The following is a 22,298-nucleotide window of genomic DNA, read 5'->3' as shown; positions in this document are numbered from 1 at the left end:
TCTTCAGAAACTTGCATCTGTTACAAGTCATTCACCCAGATTTTGAGAATTATCATCCTGTAGATGAACTTGACCCAGTCATTTGGAAAAAAAAAATTTTAGCGCTTCAGAAGCATAATACACAATGTTGCAGCGGCTTCTAGAAATTCACATTCTACGGGATCATAAGGGCAAAAATGAATATGTCTGGTATGGAAAACCCCCCTAAATAACAATTTATATTCAAACCCAAAAGCATAGTAATGTGTTGTATTCTCATCTAACATTCTTTAAGGTTTGGGCAGAAAAGTAAAGCTTTTTCTCCATGTCTTGTAATCAAAGATCACCCCCGGCGCAAGCTCAAACATGGTAGACGTCTGCCATGGCTGCAGCCATCTCTTCTTTATTCCCGCTCTCAAAAGCTCCCGCCGTTGCCAGAATGATGCTGTCCCATTATATCTCGGGGATTATCCGGTGAAAAGATCCGCCCATGGGCTTTTTATCTCGTTGTTAATGTAGGTTTGGAACTCTCCAAAATATAACAACCATTTTGCAGAATCGTCTCGACGGCAAAAGACGTAGCGGAGGAATAACGTCTCTCAAAAATACTGTTCATGGAGTCCACGATAAGGTCCAGTATTTTTAATGAACTTTTGAAGAACGGGGTCATTTATCTCTCTGTGGTTTCCGACGCAGAACACATCAATCACCATGACCATTAAGGTGGAATTATACAGGTGAGGATAAAAAGCTCCAGATTCGGCCGGCATTTTGTTCGTCAGTGTTGAAAAGAAGAAGCCTATGATCTCAATGGAACAGAAACATGAGATCATTAAAAGCATGAGCGTGGTGTTAGGGTATAGTGGACATTGCCCGCGAGTACGGTCGTATCACGTCAACGATATGTACAATTTTGAAACAGAAGGACCAGATCATGAGCAAAGGGATCACCATTATCTCGAAGAGAAGGTCGAGTGTGAATGAAGAGATAGTGAGATCGCTGTTATTGTGGATGAAAGTGAAGCAGTTGGCCGGAGAATACTTTTCTACCTATAAGTGCGTGATACCACAAAGATATATAGGTGAATTGCTGTCTACCGAAGTTCTCCGCCGTTAGTCTCATCGAATCTTAAGAGCAAATATGACTAGACCGGAAGCTTTATACACACCTGCCTCGTTTTAGTAGTTAATCTGAAATGTGAATAAACCAGAAGCTTCCTCGTCCGCTCGATCATTGTCCCAGGAGGCCAGGACCATCACTCAACTTCCGACTATTGTTTTCTCATCTGGCGAAAGGAAACTTTCTTTCAAATTCTCCAAAACAAAAAAAAACAAAAAAAAAAAAACCCCAAATACTCCGGCCAATCCGAGACAGTATTTGAGAACTGTACATGTGCATATCATGTGAGGCAGAAAATGAATGAAATTTAAAATGAATGTTTATTAAATTTATTGAAAAATGAAGATGTCATAGTTGTAGTGCTTTGTTTAAGTGTGACTTTTACTATTATGAATGTGTTTGTTGATCACAATAAGTGGGATGAGGAGGAAAGATCAGTTACAATATATTGCAGTCGTGTACGCGCTTCATAAAGTATTTACACAGCACCAGGTTCGACAACCACTGTCCATGAAGCTGTGGGTGAGCTCCCCTTACCAGCTAGCTGCGTGCGCACTTATCAACAAACATGGAAGTTGACAGAACCACAACGAAATAAATTTATTGCAGTATTCAGAAATTACTTGTATAGCATCGTTATAAAATGACTTCATAAAGAGGTATGGGCACACTACGTAAAAATCAAGCAAAATCTGTTGTTCCATGATGATAAAGAAATATTAGTAATTGCCATCCACGCTTTTCTAGAATTTTTCAACAGGTGCAAACACAAAGGACAGTTCGAACGATGACTTCATTTAGTAAACTTTGTAATTGACAAGTAGAAAGGCCATGTCTGATTAAATACACTTGAAAAACCACACAATTTTAAAAACATGTTTTTTGCATATGTGGTGGTCTATAAAATGATAACACATGAGGAAAGAGATGGAAGGCTTTCAATAACATATATCAAATAAATTATAAATGTCATAAAATTGCATGTGTTCCAATCTGTCGACAATTCACGGGCAGCATAATAATACTAAACACATTCATGTACAGTAAATCACTGTAGAAGTGATCTTCCTTTCTCTCATCCCCTTTATAGATTTCCAGCACCCTTTTTTCTTTCTCTTTCTCACACACACACAAGGATAGACCACAGCTAGATATATGTTTACTTCCTAAAATCTCCATGTGGAAGGGCTTATATGCTTTTAAACTGGAATGGAATACAGGCAAAGCAATGTGCATATTCACATCAACAATGTTTCCCCTTTCTGTCATTACTACCACTGTCACCTCCTCTACCACTGTCACCGTCATCACCATAATAGTAACTATGTGTAAAATGAGTAAAGTGCTCAGAAACGAATTGAAACAGAAATTTCTCATTTTATTTGAGTCGGTCAGTGTATAAGCTCAGCATAAGTTGGCTTTGTGCCTCTAGCATGTGTTGTCAGAGATTTGTTGTCTACTCATAATTGTAATCAATATTTCAGGACTGCCCATGTGAAATCATTTTATTTTATTAAAAAAAATCTACTACGTGTGGGCAAAATTTATGGTTTTACAAATTGATTGATTTACAAATTGGCCACTTCTGTAAAAATGATTCAGAACTTACAAAAGACCGAAACAATATGTGATCTGATCCCACAAGTGCTAATTTTATACACTAAAAGAATTGTCTCCAACAGTGTTAGTCAACAATAAGTTTGTTGAGTTTGACATACTTTAAAATGTAAATTCCATGATATATTCATTCTGTAAAAATTTAATATCTTTATACAGTTCTATCTTTTCAACATATAACCAATTGCTTTGATATCATTTACACATTTCTTTACCTATTTCAATAATGAGGATGATGATTATACCAGAAATTGAAGATGTTATTTTTCTAAACATTCTTTCTAATTACTAGACTAGCCATTTTATTTTCTTTGTATTTTACACCATACTATCCACATTTTTTTTTTTATTTGCCAACTTTGCTGGTGTCCAACACATTTTACTGTATTTTTTTAATCATGCTTTTTTAGGAAAAAGAATTTTCCCAAACTTAAGAGAACTTAGATTTCTTTTGGTCCTACTGAACAAGACATGACTGATTTAATGTATATATATATATTGCAGGAAGAGGAGAAGTGCCATGGTGTGGTGTGGCACTTGACAAAAGATGGGGCTGGAGAGAGTGGTCTTTCCTCATGAGCTTCCCACCTGGGGGCATGTTCGTGGTTTGCTTCTGGAGCTGCAGGAAAGATTGCTTAGTGAAACTGTCAGCGCTGAAGATGTTGCTGTGCATATTCAGGTACGAGTCTTTTAAATTCTTACATGTACCCACAACCATATCATTTATGATAAGCACTAAGAGCACTCTTCGTATGAGTGTTTTGTGCTATACAAATATTTCATTTATTATTATTATTTGCCTTTATGTGCATATTTGTGTGTGCGTGTACCATGAACCTGCTTACACACACACACAGAGGCATGAAGAAATATGCAAAGGGAGCAGCATTCTTGTTTCTAATCACCCCCAGTGGAGCATAGGGCTACTACATCATGCCACCGGATCGGGTTCTAGGCATCCCTTTAAAGTCATGCCAGCTGCCTCTGCCTAGCTGTGGACCGACCTCTATTTCTTTCTGGTCTCCCAACCGTGCTCCTTCCATGTGGGTTCCAGCCCAGAGATTGTCTTTTTAAATTGTTGGCCGGCTTTCTTGCTGATCGAGCCACACTTCTGTCGCCCATTATGATCTTCAGGTCTCATTTTGGAGTACAATCAACCAGCACTTGTTGGAGTTGTAAAAGTCTTCCTTTTCCTCTTCTTTAGCTGTGTTGGTACCTGAGATGATTTTCCTCTCTCGTACAGGGTTCTAATGTTCCAGGTCCCTATCCTGGTTTTTGCGGTGGCCATGAGAAGATGGGTCGGCGAGCTGACTTCTTGAGGGCTTTCACCAACACTTGTCATATGCCCTTCTGAAGAGGGATCTTCCCATCCAGGCTCTTGTTGTGCTTGTGTTGCATTTGCGGTTTCTATAGCATGGTTGTTTTACAAGGTGGGGTTGCTAGCCCCACGCCCAACCCTCCTCCTTCATCTGGGCTTGGGACCTGCAGGTTACCCGGGTGGGGGGAAGGTTTCCAGGTTTAGCAGCATTAATAAAAGTGATTTTTGACAATGTTTATTTCATTCATAATTTTTATTAACCCTTGACCCTGTACTTTGTGTAAATGTGTGATAAATAAACTCAGGAGAAAAGGCAAAAAAAAAAAAAAAGAAATGCACCACTGTTTTGCATTCATGATCAGGGTTCTTCAGCTGATTCTAGTTTAAGTCATGCTGCTTTTTATGTCTTTATTAGTTTCATTTATTTGCTGGCTGCAGAATTATTCACCGATTAACTTCTTTTTGATACTGCTATAATTTCCTGCAAATGCTGACCTTTATGTGTAGACTTGATTACTTAATAATAACACCTATTCTGCACTAGGCTCTAAATGCTATTTGCCATTCAGAGCATCTGCCCACACACACATTCACACACACACATGCATATGCATATGAAATGCATGAAAAATAATGTCCTTAGGGCACTTAGGAGATTGGTGGATTGGGGGAAATTAGCCTTCATGACTTGCAAACTGTGTGAGGTAGATTAAACCAATTTTCATTTCAGATCATTGTTGATGCAATCAAAACCACACATTGCCTGGACCAAACATGGTTGCGGTCAAAGCATGACCTTGCCATTGGTGGGGCGAAAGTGGGAGCAAGGCATAAGGTGGACCAGTATCACATCTGGCATGGCATGCTTCAGTTCTTAATGGAAACAGACCATGAAGAAAAGGAGAAATTTCTATTCAGTACTCTTCCCAATCTCATTGAGCTGGTCATCAGAGCAGAAGACCACATACCACCCAAGGAACTAAGCTTCAGCAGGCAGCAGAAAGGTGCACAGAAAAAATGGCAATATGCTTAATTAAAATATGACCCTTTTTCACTTTGTTATTGAAAAGATCCATAGCTATAAAATCAGACCCTCAAAGACAGGTTATGTTGAATACATTTTTTTATTGTTGCATATGGTAGTTCAAGTCTGGAGATGTTTTGTTTGTTTTTGATGTTCTTGTGAAGTTCAGTTTTTCTTAGCCTGAATATTAGCAAGTGGAAGTATGCTTGTAGCAGGTTGCAAAGTGTGATGTGAAAATAAAAACAATAAAATAGTATTTGAAAAGTAAACTTATGGATTATGATGATGATGATGATGTTTTACTTCTGTGCTGTTGCATTTTTTATTCAGGCGGAACAACAGTGCTGACGCGACAGTTTGTTGCCTCCATTCTGGCATGCTCGTTTCTCTGCCTATTTCCAGAAAGGACACATGACAGAGCATCTAAGCTGAACAGCATAAACTTTACACACTTTTTTAAGCTTCTGCCACAGTAAGATGTGCTACTGTATCCCTTACATTTAAGCATGTCTAGCATTTTGAACCTAAGTTTTTCCTTCTCCATTCGTTATTTAAGTTTGCTGTGCCTTCCTTGTGTTTTTCTTTGTAGAGGTTTTATAGTATTGTTTCACATTTCTTGTACTACTTACCTGGCATGTTACTCCTTGCTTCCACTATATTTTTAGTGCTTTCTGTCCAACTGTACTTTTGCAGCAGCATTTTTTTTTTTCGCAGGCCTTCTCAGGTTGCCAAACTACGGTGCATATTGTGCTACTTTGAACAAATAATCAAAGCAGGCTTGGAGATATCTGGTAGCATCACATTCCGTAGACAGGTAAAACAATATCTGTGTGTGAGTGTGTGTATGCCAAGAGTTCAATTGATAATACAGAAGATAAAATGTAAAAAGGTAAAGGTCACCCCTAACAATTTTTAGATCGTTTGGGGGATGAGGTGTTAGAAACTCCTCTTTTCATAGGGTCATATTTTGTTTTTTTTAAATAAAAGTGCTTGTCTTCTATTCCTCTTGCTGCTTTATCTTCCCTAAATCGTTTCCAACAGCTAGGTGAACTGGGGTAAGCTTGATGTGCGACGTTGGTACCAAACTGGAATGCCTTTGGGTTTAGACGCTAATGCTCTAGCCACTTGGCATCAGCTTTTCTGTTGAAATCTTATCACAAAGTAAAAAAAAATGAAACCATATCACAAGATAGTCTGGCAATGAACTCATTTCTGAATGTCTGAATTTTATTTTTTGGGCAACCTAGCAATCCCATTTTGCTGTTACTTTGATGTCACTAACAGTTGAACACTGTCATCAAAATCTATGTTCAGTCCATGCTGTGCAGAGAGGGCATGCAGAGTATCTGCTTTGATATGGAAGCTTTGAAAAAGGATCTTATAACTACAGTTTACTTTAATTAACAAATAAGCAAATATCAAGGAACCAGGTGGAGAGAAGTTGATGGCATTTTATGGATTCTTTGATCATATCAGGCTGTCGTGGTGAGGCACAGTCTACAGATTGTTAGCTGAACTTTGCAAAAGATATGAATCTTAGCAGACAGAACAGTGCTAGTGCACACAGCTCAAGAAGCCCAGTGCAAGTGTTAAAGCATGTCTAAACTTTGATGAAAGCAAGTAGACACATGGTTTTTCATGTTTTAGCATGAACACAGACTGCAGGTGAAGATGCCACATCAACATAACAGTAGCGAAGAACACACACAGAGACCAGAGGTCTCAGTGAATTTTGTTGACAGACGTAGATCCAAAATCTAAAATGTTGCAAACAAGAAAAAGGGTTTGGAGATGAAAAAGTGCAAAATTGGCAATGTAGTAGAGATGGCATGGTCATAACTGTAGCGACTGTTAGATAAACTAGCACATGCATGCAAAATAATCCTGAACAGAAGCAGGCAGCAAAACAAAACCAAAGATAAACAGTTGACATTAAAATCGATGAAAATCACTGGTAACTGCATAAAGAAGACAAAGGGTGTGATAATTTTTTTTTTTTGTCCAGAAAATTAATTTCTGCTTCTTCTTCGTCATCATTTGTTTTGCATGAATCTAAAACTGTATTACAATGTACCTAAGAGTTGGCATTTCCTAATGCATTCAAACCATGAAAGGTTGCAGAGAAGACTGCTTTGCCATCAGTGGAAGACTTGTTAAAGTCTAATGCAGCTCTTTGCCCACTTGTTGTCCATCTGGAAGGAGGCATTGAAGATGCTGATTCTAATGCGATACAGGTATGGCAAAAAGTGAAGTTGCTAATCTCTGCTGTCCCAAGGAAGAGCAGTGACTAGGTGCTTTGTGATATTTGTATTGGCAGTATCAGTGGAGATGTCAATCATTTCTCCAGTTTTTTAAAAAACTTGTTGGTTTTTTGGCTGTAATGGGAAATAAAAATCTTCAAGATAGATTGCAGATTTTATTAAGAAGTTGGACCATTTTTGAAATATTTGTATGCATGGGTATGTGTATATGTTTAAGGTGAACATCAAAGTATTAGCTAATCTTTGTTTTGCATGAACCAGGTGAACTTTGCAAATCGATCAATTGGTGGAGGAGTTTTAGGGCAAGGTAAAGAACAGGTACACCTTGGCTTCCTTTTTTCTTTTTCCATTTTCTTTTTTTCTGTCTTATTTTTCTTTTTAAAAATTATTTGTTAAAGGAAAAATCTAAAAGATGACATAATCTTTGCTAAAAGGTAACGAGCAAAAAATATTGAAATGAATGTGTCATCTTTAACTTGAAATGGGTCCTAGTACTTTGAAAGATGAGATAACTCTGATTGTATTGTTTTTATTTTCTAATTTAGTTTGCGTATGTGATTTTTCAATATCAGGAGGAAGTTCGATTCTGCACTTGTCCAGAACTGATAGCAGCTCTGCTGTTCATGGAAAACATTGAGGACAATGAAGCTATAATCATCACTGGATTTGAACAGTTTTCTCAGTGCCGAAGCTGTGGTGGATTGTTAGAGTATGAAGGGCCATATAAAGTAAAGGCAGAGGTGAGCAAGACAATTTTTCCCCTTAACAAACTTTGTGTGTGCTGCTGCAAGGGACAGAAGATACTGCCTAGTTGAATTTCCTTTCTTTGTGTCAGAACAGATCAGGTGTTGAGTTGTATTTGCAGTTGTTCTCTTTTTCTTCTTTTCTTTTTTTATTTTTCCTTTAGTTTGTTTGCTATTTGAGAGAATGTATGTGAATCGGTAATTATATTCTAATTGGCTCATGCTTTTTTTGTTAGAAACGGAAAAGCAAATATGTGACTCTTAGGTATCGATATTAGTGAAGATTTACAGCAGTCATCGTTTGCTGGAATGCTTAAAGGGTGCACAAAGCAATGAAAAGACTCATTGCTGACTTAGCAGATGTAATAAAATGAAGCAGTGATAAGCAGACACATGGGTGCTGTATGTGGATAGGAAGAATCCATGCTGATAGTATATTTATTTCTCAATAAATCACAGTAGGTAGACACATATGTACATTATTCTGCTTGTTCTTTAAAACTTCAGTGTACCTGTTCAGTGCTGACAAATAATAAGAAAAAAACTTTATTGTGCACTTTCCCACTTCAAAGTAGGCTCAATATGCTATACAATAAAAAGTAAAACATAAATATACAAATATAGACTCAAATATCACATGTATACATAGACCAAAAACATGTACAGAAATATACTAACACAGCATCACAAGGAGCAAGATTTTTCATCTCTTGCAGTCATGGTGAAGTGGAGAAAGGTTCATCTAAAACCTTTGTTCGAAGTTTTGTTTTGAATGAAGCTTTTGGTCAACATTGAGCAAAGCACAATCTTGGAACTAAGGAAACATTGTAGTCTAGAAATATACATGAAGCAAGGTGGAGGATGTCACAAAACACACTTATCAGAAGTTCTGGTGATCTAGATGAGAAACACAGATCCAAAATCTTATCTGCAGAACATGTAGCAAGAAAGTATGTAGTTCATAGATTAGAAAATGGAAAGATTGCATTGTCGGTAGAGCTGAAAAAGTTCAAATGGAGACAGTTAATCTTATAAGGCTAAAAACTTCAGAGAGGATGGCAAAATGAAGAATAGTTTGCAGAGACCATTAGTGGACAAAGATGTCTATAAGGAGAAATGACATGGAATGGTATTAAAGAACAATCCAGAACAGGGACATACAGCACACCAAAAACCACAGATCAGTATGACACCAAATGTCCATGTATGACACCAAATGTAGATCCATAGAATAAGAGAGAGCCAGTTAGATGAAGGGATATAACTCTCCCCACATTCTCATTGTGTAGCTTCATTATCTTTCTTTGCATTTGCCATTTGAGCATTATGTTAAACAGGGGAGCTTTTTGTAAGTTCTCTTCAGAAAATGAGGGTATTACATGTATTTAGGCAAAACACTGCTGTGACCAAAACAAAACATAATCTGCAAGACCATTTTTCTTAATGCAGAAAGAGCCAGGAATTGTGCTCAATAGAGTGTGTATCATTGAAGCCATGCCATACAACTGGGGTGGTCACAAGCGGCAGTACCTTCAGTCCTTTATCCTGAAAGAGATCAGCAAACTGTTTGTGGGATTTTGTTGGGTGGAGACATTCCAACCACAGCCACTACATGGTGTTGCAAGATGCACTTCTTCTGACAGAGAGGAAGACTTTATGACTGCCCCTGAAAATATGGATGATGAAGGTTAGTAAGCAGATTGTTACAAGTGTATTAACCCTCCCCCTCGACCTCCCCCCCACACACACACATATGCAGGCATGCATGCAAATTCTCAAATGCTTTTTCTCAATTTGCTTTACTTGTATGCAGGCATGCACACCTATACACTAAAGGAATGTATGGGGAACAAAAGAGACAAGGTTGAAAATTTGTTTCCACAAAAATGAACAGAAGGTTGGATGGGGTGTTAAAAAAGGATTAGTAGTGTAGATCTTTGGTTTTTTTTTTGGAATGCACTTATCATTAGCGTCCTATTATGTCAGATGCCAGTGAAGAGGTGGGAAAGCTTGCCCAGCTGGCCCACACCATGTCTTATCACTTGCTGTCACAAGGTCTTGTGGAAGCAGTGCACATTATGTCATCTTTGGACAAAAAGCTGAAGCTGCCTTCAATTCCTGCTGAAGATCCACTTGATAGGGGGGACCTTTCACCTTTTGGCCCCACACCACCTAGGGGTGGTAGAGGACAGAGCTGCAGCACACCTCAGGATGAACCTGATCCTCTTGCTCAGGTACCTGTAAAAGACATTGAAGATCAGTTTCATTCTGTTTGCATAAAAGCCATAAAAATGAACACAATCCACTTGTGTAATGTTATGAAACTCCTATTATGGGTTCCTTATATATTTCCCAGAAAAGGCTGTTTAAAAGGAAGAGTGACTGTTGTATTTTGAAAAAAATCTACTTTTAGCTAGTAGATAAGACAACAGTGACACAAAACAGCACATATGATTCCTTGGTACTGTTGCAGGTGGCAAGAGAGGAGCTTGCTAGCACCCCTTCCCATAGACATGGAGGGAATGGGGAGTGCTTGTCACTTCCAGTGTTGGTGCGTTTACCTCAGAACGGCAGCTGTGACCTTCTGGAAGTAGATTATTCTGAATGGCTGGCTAACTTCCGCCGCCGAAGTTCTCAGCTGAGTGACCTAACATCTCGCAGAAGCAGTTCCAGCACCAAGCACAGCTCAGAACTCAGTTCCGATCTGGAAGAGATTTATGAAAACCTTGTGCAAGCAGAGAAGCTGCAGCATGGCATTATTGAAGAGGAGTACTATGGATCTGCTGTGTCTGACTATGCAGCACAGTTTGTGGATTCTCTCATGCATGAAGGTACATCTATCGCTGCACAGATGCTGCCAGGAATGCGGCATTTTGACCAGATGACACCACTTGAAGGAGTGCATCGACCTATGGCAGTGCGGTTTGCAGGGAGTGGTGTCCTGTGCAACTTCACAGCTGCTGCAGAGGATGAAAATGGAGAGAATGATGATTTAGACTTCATGGTGAATGATGAAGCTGTTGGCAGCAACAGAATGCAGTTCCATACCTTTAGCATTCCAGAGTTTGCTCAAAGTATTGTAGAGTCAGCAGTGAAGTGTGGTGCTGCAGAAGCTTCATTGTGCCTACTGTCTAGAGAGGTAGATCATAAGCCTGATCGCAACCCTGACGACATTCCAGATGATGTATACCGATGGTTTGCAGACAAAATTGTCCAAGAGGTATTTGCTCATGTTGTGGATGAGCTTTATTTCCAAAGGTTTACCTCTGAATCCTTCTGGAGAACTGACCTTTGTGTCAACCGAGAAGGCATTCCTCGCAGGGCTGATCAAATAGAAAGGACTGAGTCCATGTCATCCAGTAGCAGTATCAGCAGCTGCACTGGCAGTGCAGACTTGCCAAATAAATCTTTGAGGGCATCTGCATTTCAGACATTTGCTCCAGAATCCGTTCAGAAACCAGAGGAAGAAAGTTTAGAAGGCAGGTCTTCTTTAGGAAGTGGCTGCAAAGAGAGAGTGTCAGTCTCAAAAACAGTGAGACTTGGGGACATGCCAGAACCATGGCCTGGTGAAGTGGGCAAGAAGATGCCAGCTTCCATAAAATTCAGTGGTAGAGTTGTGGAGGATGAAGCTGCAAAATCTTCGCTCACTGCCAGTGTATGCAGCATTCCACCCACTTCACCCAAAGTATCCGTTGCCTCACCACAAGTCCAGAAACTTTGGTTAACTCAATTTTCTGCAGAAGAGCAGAATTCTACAATTGCCCAGAGTTGGTTTCCAGAGCATGATGGTGGTTCTCTGTGTAGCGAGGAAACTGGTGCCTTAAAAAGTCCCCTGATTTCTGCCCAGGGGGTGCTTCCCAACAGGGAGATGTCTGTAGAGACACCCGTCGCTTTAAAATCTACAGTTGCATCTGCTTCGTTGCAGACACTTACAGATGATTCTGGTGCAGTGGGTACGACATTTTCATGCGAATCTCAGACAAGTGCTGCTGACCAGTCATCTAGTCTAAGTGCACAAGACCTTAACCTAGACTACTATAAGATGGCAGCAACCATTGTCAACCAAGTCTTTCAGTCTCTTCCTGATTATATCAACAAGATGGCAGAAGGAGAGAAGGGATCGGGCCCTAGATCCCTTCTTTACTCATTTCATGGCAGGAAATATGATTCAAGCATTGCACCAAGAAGCAGCTATGAGGCTGCTGCAATGGCTATTGGGAGTCTGGACAAAGGAAATGTTGTGAGAGAGAGCTATCTGTCTGCTGTGTCAGGGGCATCTGGTGCAAGTGGGGATGTTGGTTCCAGGCGGATCCGATCCCAGTCTCCCAGCAAAACATGGCTATCGAAGCGTTTGAGCCGAGAAACTTTAACAAATGCATTTCTGAGAACAGAGAACAAACCAGCAATAAAGAGCTATGAACGTCGGAGCAGTGAACCATGTCAGCGCAGTGTGAATCTTTCCCTACAAGCTTATGGCAGCCATTGTGATAGAAGCGAGGATAGAAGATACAAGAAATCTCGCACAGATGATGACCTGGAGTCTGTCAAAGCAGACTCCTGGCGGCGGAGCTCGCTGGACAGTATACCCCTTGACCGTAGGCGCAGCTCCTGTGGCTTCAAAGACCCTGTTCTTTCACGGTTTGCTCAGGAGCTAATGAATGCTGACATATCTGTTCCTCAGCTTTTTTTGGTGGGATCTGGATCAAGCCCCAGCACAACAGGCTCTAGGAGAAGCAGTGTGAGTGGATTCCGTGACACGACTCTTGCGACTTTTGAAAGTGAGCTCCTCAACTCAAGCTTTGGGCAAACTCTTCCAAGCCCATGGCTGAGGTATCCAAACTTCAGCCAGAGTCGCGAGTCTCGCCTGTGGAAGTCGGACAGCTCTGAGACGGAGTACTGGTTCCCCATTCCCCGTCGAGTAGGCACAGAATTTCAGGAAGAGCTAGAGCGCATCAACAGGTGTCAGAGTGTAGATGAGGTAGAAGACTATGCGGATTTTGTTGCAACCACCATCCTTCAGCAGGCCGTGAGCATCCTGCATCATGACATGAAGGAAGTCACGCAGGAAGATGAAGACATCAGCATTTTTTCTGAGAATTTGGCTGACCAAATCCTTCGTGAGGGACTGGTTGCTGCAGTGGAGACCAGCAGCACAGGAAGATCAATAAAGTTTTCTCATTCTGTGTCAGGCTCAGAGCAAGATTTTTCTTTGAGCTCACATGACCTGACAGCTCATTCATACGATGACCATCAGCTTGATTTCTGTGATGCACTTGACATTCCGTATAGCTGTGTGGACAGCTTTGCTGCCAACCTGGCACAGTCCATCATGCTGAGCGTGGTGGAACAGTTTGGAGAGGTCTTGAAAAGGGTGAGATTCTTCACTGTGTGATAAATATATATATATATTTTTTTTTTAATTTGAAGAACTTGAAGCAAGTTAAAGGACTGAAGAATTTTTTTCAATATTGTAAGAGGAAGATGATTAATTACACATAAAAATTACACTGAAAAAAATGGACTTTTAGAACAGTGAAAGGAAATGTTAATCAGATATCAACTGAAGGAGACCATTCTTTTAAAAACTATTTAATTAAGCTTTTGTAGTCCGTCTTTTTCAACTGCCTTTCTTTTGTGTAGTTTGTTCCATATGGACGACCAATTGCTACTGGTAATTGGGACTGGAAGGGATTCCATGGAGATCCATTTTTGAAAATGCTGATACAGTGGATAGCTGCAAGCATAGCACAGGCTCCACAATTGATTTACTTCACTTTAGGGGATGAACGGCTCAATCAGGTAAAAAAAGGAAATTCTTTATAAAAAAGTAGAGTTTTTATTCTTTTTTTAAATCAGTAACTTCTGTCCATACTATTTCACACTACAGTTGAAAATACAGTAGAACCTCCCTTTTAAGACTTGCAAAAATTCACCAAAGTCAGATTGTAAAGGAAAGGGGATGTAGGAGGGAAATTAGCCAGTCTGCTTTCATTCTAGGAATCATGACTTCAAGCACCTTGTCTAACCATGAAGTTTGAGCACAATTGGCTGGTTATTTTTAGTTTGCGATGCATTTTTTTCATATACTAGGCAAAGGACTGAAAATTAGGGATAGCAGTAGATTCAGAAATTATTGAAAAATTGGTACAGTGGTCTGGTAGGGTTTAAAAAAGGATTTAAGAGGAAATTGCTTTACGTGCAATTGTTTGATTTGCTTTTTGAGTGTGTATTGCACAGTGACCATTTTAGTTGAGTAAGATGGTGGCTGAAATTATTTGAGCAATGCAGGGCTCTGTTGGTAACATTTGATGTAAATAGTTACTCCTGTCATTAAACACTGGTTTGTCTTTTGGGTCTGGATTAATTTGACTCTTGGTGCTGGGGCAATATGGTCATTACCGGCTCGATTCGACTCAGGCAGGTGGTAGATATGGATCGAATGATATGGTTTGGGTTGCAGTGACCAGTGACAATGAACAAGCAGTCTCTTTCAAAGTGTACTTTATTTTATGTGATTTTTGCAGAAAATTGTAATATACAGTAAACAGTTGGCTACAAATAATCTAATTTATAATGTAATTAATTTTTGTTAAATACGCAACCTGCAACAAAAGTCATACAGCACAAACTGTCAGTTGTAAGTCAGGTTGGGGAGGTAGTTGTAATTTATATAGTGAAATATGTTTGTGAAAAAGTTTTGGGTCCTAAGAGGGGATCTTAATGAGGAATGTCTTAATAAGGAGGTTTTACTGTATCTGAATTTATTCTAGCAGTGTTTGATATGACTGATTTAGACCAAATAATGAAATATATAGAACTGGCAAACTAGATGTTTTCAATCCTGTCCAGATGATGTTTGCTGGTATGAATAAATGTTTAAGAGTTATGAGGTTTCAACTAGTGTAGGATCACTGCATGATAGAATGAAAAATGTATTATTTCTATCCTTCATTATAAAGTTGCATTGATGTGTTTTGTATTTTTCATTAAGCTTAACTGCTGATGTATTTTCTTGAAGCGACAGCACACTGTTATAAGGTAGAGCAGGTTTCACATCTCAGACTATAAGCATTTGTGAACTGTGATAATAATGGTTTCTTTTCATTATTCTTGCAACCAGATGCATGCCTTGGCCAGACTGCTCAATGAACAAAACTGGACAGTTGGTCAGTTAATGACCTCCATCCAAGCCTATTGTCTTTTGGTTCTGGATGAAATGGACTTGTGGGAGAAAGACACAGATGCTTTAGCCACCTCTGATGTGGACAGATTCATTCCGTCACAAACTCTTTTTGACTTTTTGCTCTGCCAGTTATGACAGCAGATGGTGTCTGTATGCATGTTCTGATGTGATCTGTTGTATGTTTCAAGAGCTGTATCATAGCCTGCAGATATACATTTCTATGTTAAATTTTGTTTTGTCTGTTCATATTTCTGGAAGGTCTTATTTCATCCACTGTTTCTCTGTCCTTTTCATTGATGAAATTCTGGTTAATTTTGTTGAATGTAAATTTTTTTGTGACCAGTTGTGATACGTGTAGAAGAGGAACAGACTTTATTTTAGAGTAAAAATTTTGCTACTTATATTTTGTTTCTATTTCTTGCAGAAGTGTTTCTTTTTCTTTTGGTAAGAACGTAAAACTAAAATTATATATGTATATAAAAGAAAAGCTAGGAAACTGTTTATTTGCTAACCCTACATTTTTTTTGTTTTCATATTTAAAGAACCTGTTACAAATGGAATTTAAAAAAGTTAATGCATCTGTTGGCATGGGGTATGGATCTCAAGAAAATATTACCATTTTAATAGTCATTTATGTAATAATTTTTTTCCACTCCTCCCCCCTCCCCACTCTCTCTCCTTTCTCACCCCATCTTGTCTTTTCTGAAAAGTTTACCTGCATTTTTCAGAGAAAAAAAATCAACAGATTTGTATATTTTAGCTTTGAACTCAGCCATTCATGGCACTTCTTTTGGAATCTTGCCATTTATCAAGCTCAGATTTTCCCAGATATGTAGACTGTTGTTTAAGTGTTTTCTACAGATCATTGTCCCAAATATTTGTGATTAGAATTCACACATGCTAAATATGTATTTGTTGACTGTATTGTGAAGAAAACCCGTTTGTTTCCGGTAAAAAATAAGAGCAAGAAACTTTAGATGTTTTTAGCCGCTAGGTAGATTAAGATTCTGTCAAAAGATTTCCGCTACTAAATGCTACATTTATCAGTAAGATGTATATTGTATAGATATGTTTATAATCAGCATTTTCCCCTCCACAATAATTTTCAACAGCAGTGACTCTAAGGTGTAAATTGAGCCCTTGCACCTTGAAATCACCTCATTTATTTAGTAATTTTATTTCTTGTAGAATGGGCATAGGAATAAAATATTGGCTATGTCATATAAATCAAGTTATAAAAAATGGTGCAAAACACAGTAAACCACCAGAAAAGCTTTCATCCTGCTTGCAAATTATGGCTTCGATTCATATTTTTAAAAAATACTAATTTTTGTTTTGTTGGTTACTGATAAAATCACTTTTATAAAGAAAGAAGTGGACGATGAACTATTATTAGCAGTAAAGAGACTTGCATAATATTTCTTAGAAAGAAGGACTTCTTACACAGGTTCAGGGAAGCAGTATCTCATGGGGTCAAAACCCCAGTAAGTGGAAGAAACAGGGTCTTAAAGTATTTAAAAAAAACCTTCTGAATTGTAACAAGTTAAACGTTTTTTCAGAATTTGAAATACTGTTGCTTAATGCATGAAGGTTGGTTTCATGCTTGGTTTGAGCAGAGGTTTAGCGTGTAGCTAACATGCTTTTAAGTTATTGTTTTCGTAGTGGAAATTTCAACATGTGAGTTAGGAAAGCTGCAACATTGGTTTTGACATGCCAAGTATTGTTTTAACATTTTCCTTTCTACACCTGTCTAACAAGAAATTTTACAACATTTAGAAATATAAAGAATTTTGCTGAAAAGAAATAGGGTGAATTTTTTGTGTGGCTTTATATAAAGGTTTACTTCATTAATGCTGTTAACTAACACTTGTCAACAAAATTACTACCAATTGTAATGTATATTTTCATGCAGTGTGTACAACCTTCCATAGAATACTCAAAATCCTCTTTTTTTTCCAACTTTCTCAGCTATTGTGAATGTTCAGGTCTGGTCTTTTATTCTCAAGGTGATTTGATTGTGGATTCTGAAGAAGAAATTCTTTAAACTTTTGGACCTCCCCATGTAAAATAATTATTCAGATGTATAACCATTTCTGATATTTAAATAACAATGTGGGCATAGATGTCAGTGACTGATTTCAAGTTCAGATTCAGAAGTATTGCAGCTATTTCCATAGCAGTGCAAGAAATACCTACCTACCTAATCAAGATTTGCCATTCATTTCATTGCTTTCGGTTTTATTTCATTACAGAATCAGGGATGGAGGGAGTGGGGAGTTGTTTTCATTCTTTCTTTCCCACTTGTCAGAATAGAACATCTCTTGTTCCCTTCTGTTCCTTTGATCATATTTTTTAAAGAAAGTAGAATGCTTTTGTGATTGTCGAGATTACAAGCTAGTCACTTGCTAGTTTATTACCTCTTGTGGGAAAACTTATGCCCACCCTGACTGGTCTGTGCATAACACCTGCTCCATTCTTTTGTGGGTGTTTATTAAATCAGCTTTAAAGCCATTCCATTTTTATGGGTTGAGACTGAAGGTATGCTGGGGGTAGCGGGGGATGAGAGGTGTGTGTAATTAAAGTGTGCATGCTTGTATATCTGTGAGTCCAGTTTAAGTGATGAGAATTGTTACGTCACAGCTGGTGTTTGTACATGATGTGATATCATTGCATAGAATAAACATATAGGCATCATATGCTTGCTCAGTTAGCATATTCAAGATTGCTTCTCTCTCTTTTTAAGTTACAGTAGACTGCTTTTCAGGCTGCTTTCAAAGTGTTTGCAGCAAAATATATTTTGATATATCCAAAAGTTTTCCTCATTTGGTTCATCAAGTTCAAGCGCTGGATTTGATGAGCAACTGTAATTTTATTTTACAAAAAGTGCATACAAATCTCAGAACTTACGGCTGATGCATTTTGTGTATGGAATTTAAGAGTGTTGCTGCATCCTGCAACCTAACCTATTGTATTTCACAAATATATTTCAACAGCAGCTTCAGAGACAAAATTGTTCTATAAATTAGTAGATGGCATACATAAGTAAATATAACACAAAGCGTTTTCCTTGTAAGAATGCTAGTTAAAAGTATGGTCCATTTATCAGGCCACTCTGCCTTCTTCAGCTAAAGCACAAATGTTGAAACCTAAGCATGCATGAGCTTAAGCACCACAATTTTCATTTTGGTGGGTGAGTACTTATGCAGAGCACACTGTATTAAGAGGATGCTAGCTACACATTCTGAATGACATGTTGTTTTAATTGACTCTAGGCTTTAGTAGTAGCCCCGTTTGGTTTCTTATTGAAGATCTTAAGAGTGACCTTAAGATTTTTATTTAAAAAACTGAACTTTCATCTCTCCTCCACCCCTCCCTCCCCCTGAAAAAAATTATTTAAATGGAATAACATGTAGAAAAGTGAAATGACTCATTCACTTTCCATATTCTACCAGTACCCTCCCCTTTTAGTTTCTGTTTGGACATTTCTTTCCTTTGTGCTCTCTTCATCTTTCTCTTTCAATCACTGTTTCTATGAGTCCTGTTATTTTGCAATGTTTCATTGTAATAAGATTTCTGGCTAGTGCATGCAGAGGGGTGTGTATGTTAAATAAGGAGTAAAGCTTTTCAGGATAATGTAGACCTAAATTTAATACATGGTGTATCAATTCTGCTTCATTATTTTTTTCTTTTAACTTGTGCAAAGTATATTCTGAGTAATGTTTGTTATGCAGACTTCATCTCATTTTGGGGTTTTTGTTGTTTTTCCTCTTTGTATATGGAACTCATTGTATATTTTCAACTGCTGTATTACTGAAAACTAATATACAATAATGAAAGCAATATTCATTTTATTAGATATTGCAGATCTCTGTTAAAAAAAGACAGAGTATTACATTTTACTTTGGGGGTGTGGATGGTAAACTGGATGGACAGCAAGAACAGGAGTGCATCTGAAAAATAGATAAATGATCAGACAAATTTCGGTGTGGTTTTTTTTGCTGATGTTGTTAAATAATACAAATGCTGTTTACAGATTCTGTTTATTCTGCTAAAATTATTTGCAAAATTTGCCCTCATCCTTTAGGTCGCTTTGGAAAACACAAAGTTTGAATGTTGGTTATTATTGTTATCTTTGGAAAAGAGTTTGTTTCAGGTCCAATCGTAGTAACGCAGTCCACATTCTTTTTTGTCTACTGACAATTTAAAGTGCCTTTTTGACTTGCATAAAGAGTTAGCATAACTTTAAAGACAGAACCCACATGATAAATAGGCTGATGAGATTTCAGTTTCTTTAAATTTCTCATGCAACCTGTCCGTATTTTGGATGGGAGTCCTGAGCTTTATATTGCCACCTTTCAGTGTAAGGAGCAGACTAAATGTTGCTGTTCTCGTGGTAGATTATCCATCTTAAAAACTGTCCCGTGTTCTAATACCATTTTTTTGTGACCTGTCTTGTGCTTCTTGTCTGACCTGCCAGGGGTCAGGTTTTAATTGTCTTGTAAACCTGTTAACCCAAGTTTTTCTGAGCATATCCCAGATGTGTTGTTAGTCAAGTTTCAGAGATCTAGTCATTCAGAAAAAGTTCAAACTTGTAACATCATGTTTGTCCACAGATAGGCCTAACTAATGTTTGTTCCCAGCTCTCTCATTGGCTGCAGCCTTGACAGGGCATATGTATCTCTGTACAATCCTGATATGTGTGGTATTGACCCTGACTCGCGCAGGGTGACATTTGTATCTCATGAATGAAAGGGGGGCACTGACCTATATTTTGTAACTTCCAGTAAGCTTTTCGTTGTTAATAAAGAATTTGCATCCCACCAGGCCTTTAAATGCAGTAGTGGTATCTTATGTTTGAGGATTAAGGGAAAGTGCAGAGAAATCTGCAATGGTTTCTAGAAACAACAGTAGAGAGAATGTAGACACATTTCAAATTTTTTTTTTTAAACTGTTAATATGACACAACCATCAGGGAATTGACTATTTTTATAGATTTATTTCATTTACCCCAGCACATAGAAAAGCTACCAATTATTCAAAAAAGTTTTCTTTGTAATTTTTAGCTCGTTTGCCATCCTCACTTTCCTCCTTTTCTGTTCAGTGCTTTCCACTTTCCTTTTCCTGCCAGTTTTATTTGTTTAGGTGAATGCTGGACACCTGTATAGGCTTGGTGATGCTGTTCATTCAGAATTTGATACTGCTTGCGCACCAGTTGATCTGTCCTATCACCTGTTGATGATTCATGCTCTGAATGAAGTTCATTTTAAGGAGACATGGAGTGCATTTTATCAGCCCTAAATCAGGAATAATGTGATAGCTTGTGATAGTATCTAGTCAGTGTTGTTCAGTAGACAATGCTTCAATTCAGTGTCTTTTTTTAGCTTTACATTTGAGTCCTGCTTCATTTTTTTTTTTTTTTTTGGTATTGTGCACAGTGTTTCTGGTATCAAGTTCTGGTCTTTTTCTGTGAACATTTGAAGAGATTTAGGCAATAGCAAGGAAGGAAGTAGAAAGCATTCGCACACCTGTGTGGATATGCTTGGGTTGTGTTTGTATGCATGTGTGAATACATTCATATATATGTGTACACATCGGCTAATGTGTAATGTGTATGTTTTCCTGCATCTAGTCCATGCTTAAGATACACAACTGGCCTCAAGTCTTGAAAGTCATTCACTGAGGCTTTAAGAGCATTTCCAGTTGGACATTCCAGTGTCAGACACCAGCAGTGTCAGGGAGCTATTGTGGACACTTTTGAATTTGTTTTATTAATGTTAAGAATTTCTGGATGGAGATCATTTGCGCTATGTAATTTGATAATTCCTTATGTACATAACTGCACTTCCCAACATTGTTGCCATATAACGCTTTGTGAAACATGATGCGTTTGGATTAGTATTGTGTTTTCATGTGAGCATGACTGCTGTGTGTTGACTGTCCACAACAAGTAGACCTACACAGGCATGTACAAATACACTTCAGACGCCCTTTTATTTTAATCAGCAGCTGACTGCAAAATATTAAGTAAGATTATGAAATGATTGACTATCATGCACATGTGGAGTTGTCTGAACCTTTAGTATGAGGAGAAAGGAAGTCTTCTTGCCTCATTCCTCCCCTTGCCCACCTACCTACCCACCCACACGCAGCTTCTTTTGAAAACCTTTTTATCTGCTCGCAGAATGACTTATCAGAACGAAGGATCTGCAAGTGAAAAGGATTCTGTTGTCCTTGGTTAGAGACATCATGTCTTGATGAAATAAAAATGTATGCTTTCAGTGGGTGGGACAAAAGAAAACGACAAAAAGGTTGACATTATTGATTTTGTCCCAGAAAGATTTTAGAATCTGCCGTCTAAAATCGTCGTTCACTACCAAATGATTTTCTCGCCCTGATAAGCAAAGATACTCGAAGCTTTGTATTTGTATGACAAGACATGAAGTACACCTTGTGATGTAGTTTTGTACGTTTCGTTTCCGTTCATCCGTTTGTTTTGCCATGTTAGTGTGTGTGAGACGATACTACTGGTGGAAAGATGTGGGTGGAACTAGACAGTCCAAGAGGATACCTTCTGAATTTTGATGATGGCTTGCCTTACACCCTTCTCACACCCACACACCCACTTCGCCAGTCCGCACAATCTTGCTCAGGTTCTTGCTTTCTGACAACACAGTTACAGAGACAATTCAAATTAGTATTATTCTAGAGTTCAGCAGATTGAACAAAAATAATATACATGTATCTTCGAAGTTACGAACGCTGTCTCTGGCAAATAAAATGTTAATAATAAAAATCAAACACTGGATTCTGTCCTTTAGGGGATAGTTTACTGGTTTCTTTAAGAACAGTCTCGCACTGTCGTTACAATGTTTCTGAGTATTCTCGTCAAAACGCGAGTATTCACTAGCTAATTTAGATTGGTTAGTTAAACTGTACCTAGGCTGTTTCTTTGTTTCTTAATTCCTTTGATGTCTTTTTTTGTATTGTTCTTCAGAAAAGAGAAACAGGAATGTTGAGGTTGATAATGTTAAGATAAGGGCTTTGCCGTATTGC

General features: G+C 38.3%; 1 protein-coding gene across 2 annotated transcripts; it reads left to right on the top strand.

Moving 5' to 3' along the window:
* Positions 1-9: 9 nt before the first annotated feature.
* On the top strand, positions 10-21,127 carry LOC112554876. Of its 2 annotated transcripts, none has more exons than XM_025222941.1 (13): positions 10-1,758; positions 3,221-3,395; positions 4,765-5,038; positions 5,389-5,530; positions 5,773-5,872; positions 7,173-7,292; positions 7,581-7,637; positions 7,892-8,059; positions 9,512-9,749; positions 10,118-10,296; positions 10,536-13,433; positions 13,703-13,861; positions 15,183-21,127. In XM_025222941.1, the coding sequence occupies exons 2-13, from the start codon at positions 3,264-3,266 to the stop codon at positions 15,378-15,380; spliced, it is 4,665 nt and encodes a 1,554-aa protein (XP_025078726.1). In that variant the 5' UTR covers positions 10-1,758; positions 3,221-3,263; the 3' UTR covers positions 15,381-21,127. The 2 variants fall into 2 exon arrangements, with proteins under 2 accessions (XP_025078726.1, XP_025078725.1); XM_025222940.1 differs by having other exon boundaries at positions 10,049-10,296.
* Positions 21,128-22,298: the final 1,171 nt, after the last annotated feature.

Source organism: Pomacea canaliculata, linkage group LG14 (assembly GCF_003073045.1).
Source record: "Pomacea canaliculata isolate SZHN2017 linkage group LG14, ASM307304v1, whole genome shotgun sequence".
NCBI classification, from domain to species: Eukaryota; Metazoa; Mollusca; class Gastropoda; order Architaenioglossa; family Ampullariidae; genus Pomacea; species Pomacea canaliculata.
The sequence above is the reverse complement of the archived record's forward strand: the minus strand, read 5'-3'. Positions and strand labels throughout refer to the sequence as shown.

Bases quoted from the DNA above. Each gene is read 5' to 3' on its own strand.
- LOC112554876 (XM_025222940.1), top strand. From the start codon at position 3,264: ATGGGGCTGGAGAGAGTGGTCTTTCCTCATGAGCTTCCCACCTGGGGG. The intron at 5,873-7,172 runs GTAAAACAATAT...AAACCATGAAAG, and splicing joins GCATCACATTCCGTAGACAG to GTTGCAGAGAAGACTGCTTT. The intron at 7,293-7,580 runs GTATGGCAAAAA...TGCATGAACCAG, and splicing joins CTGATTCTAATGCGATACAG to GTGAACTTTGCAAATCGATC.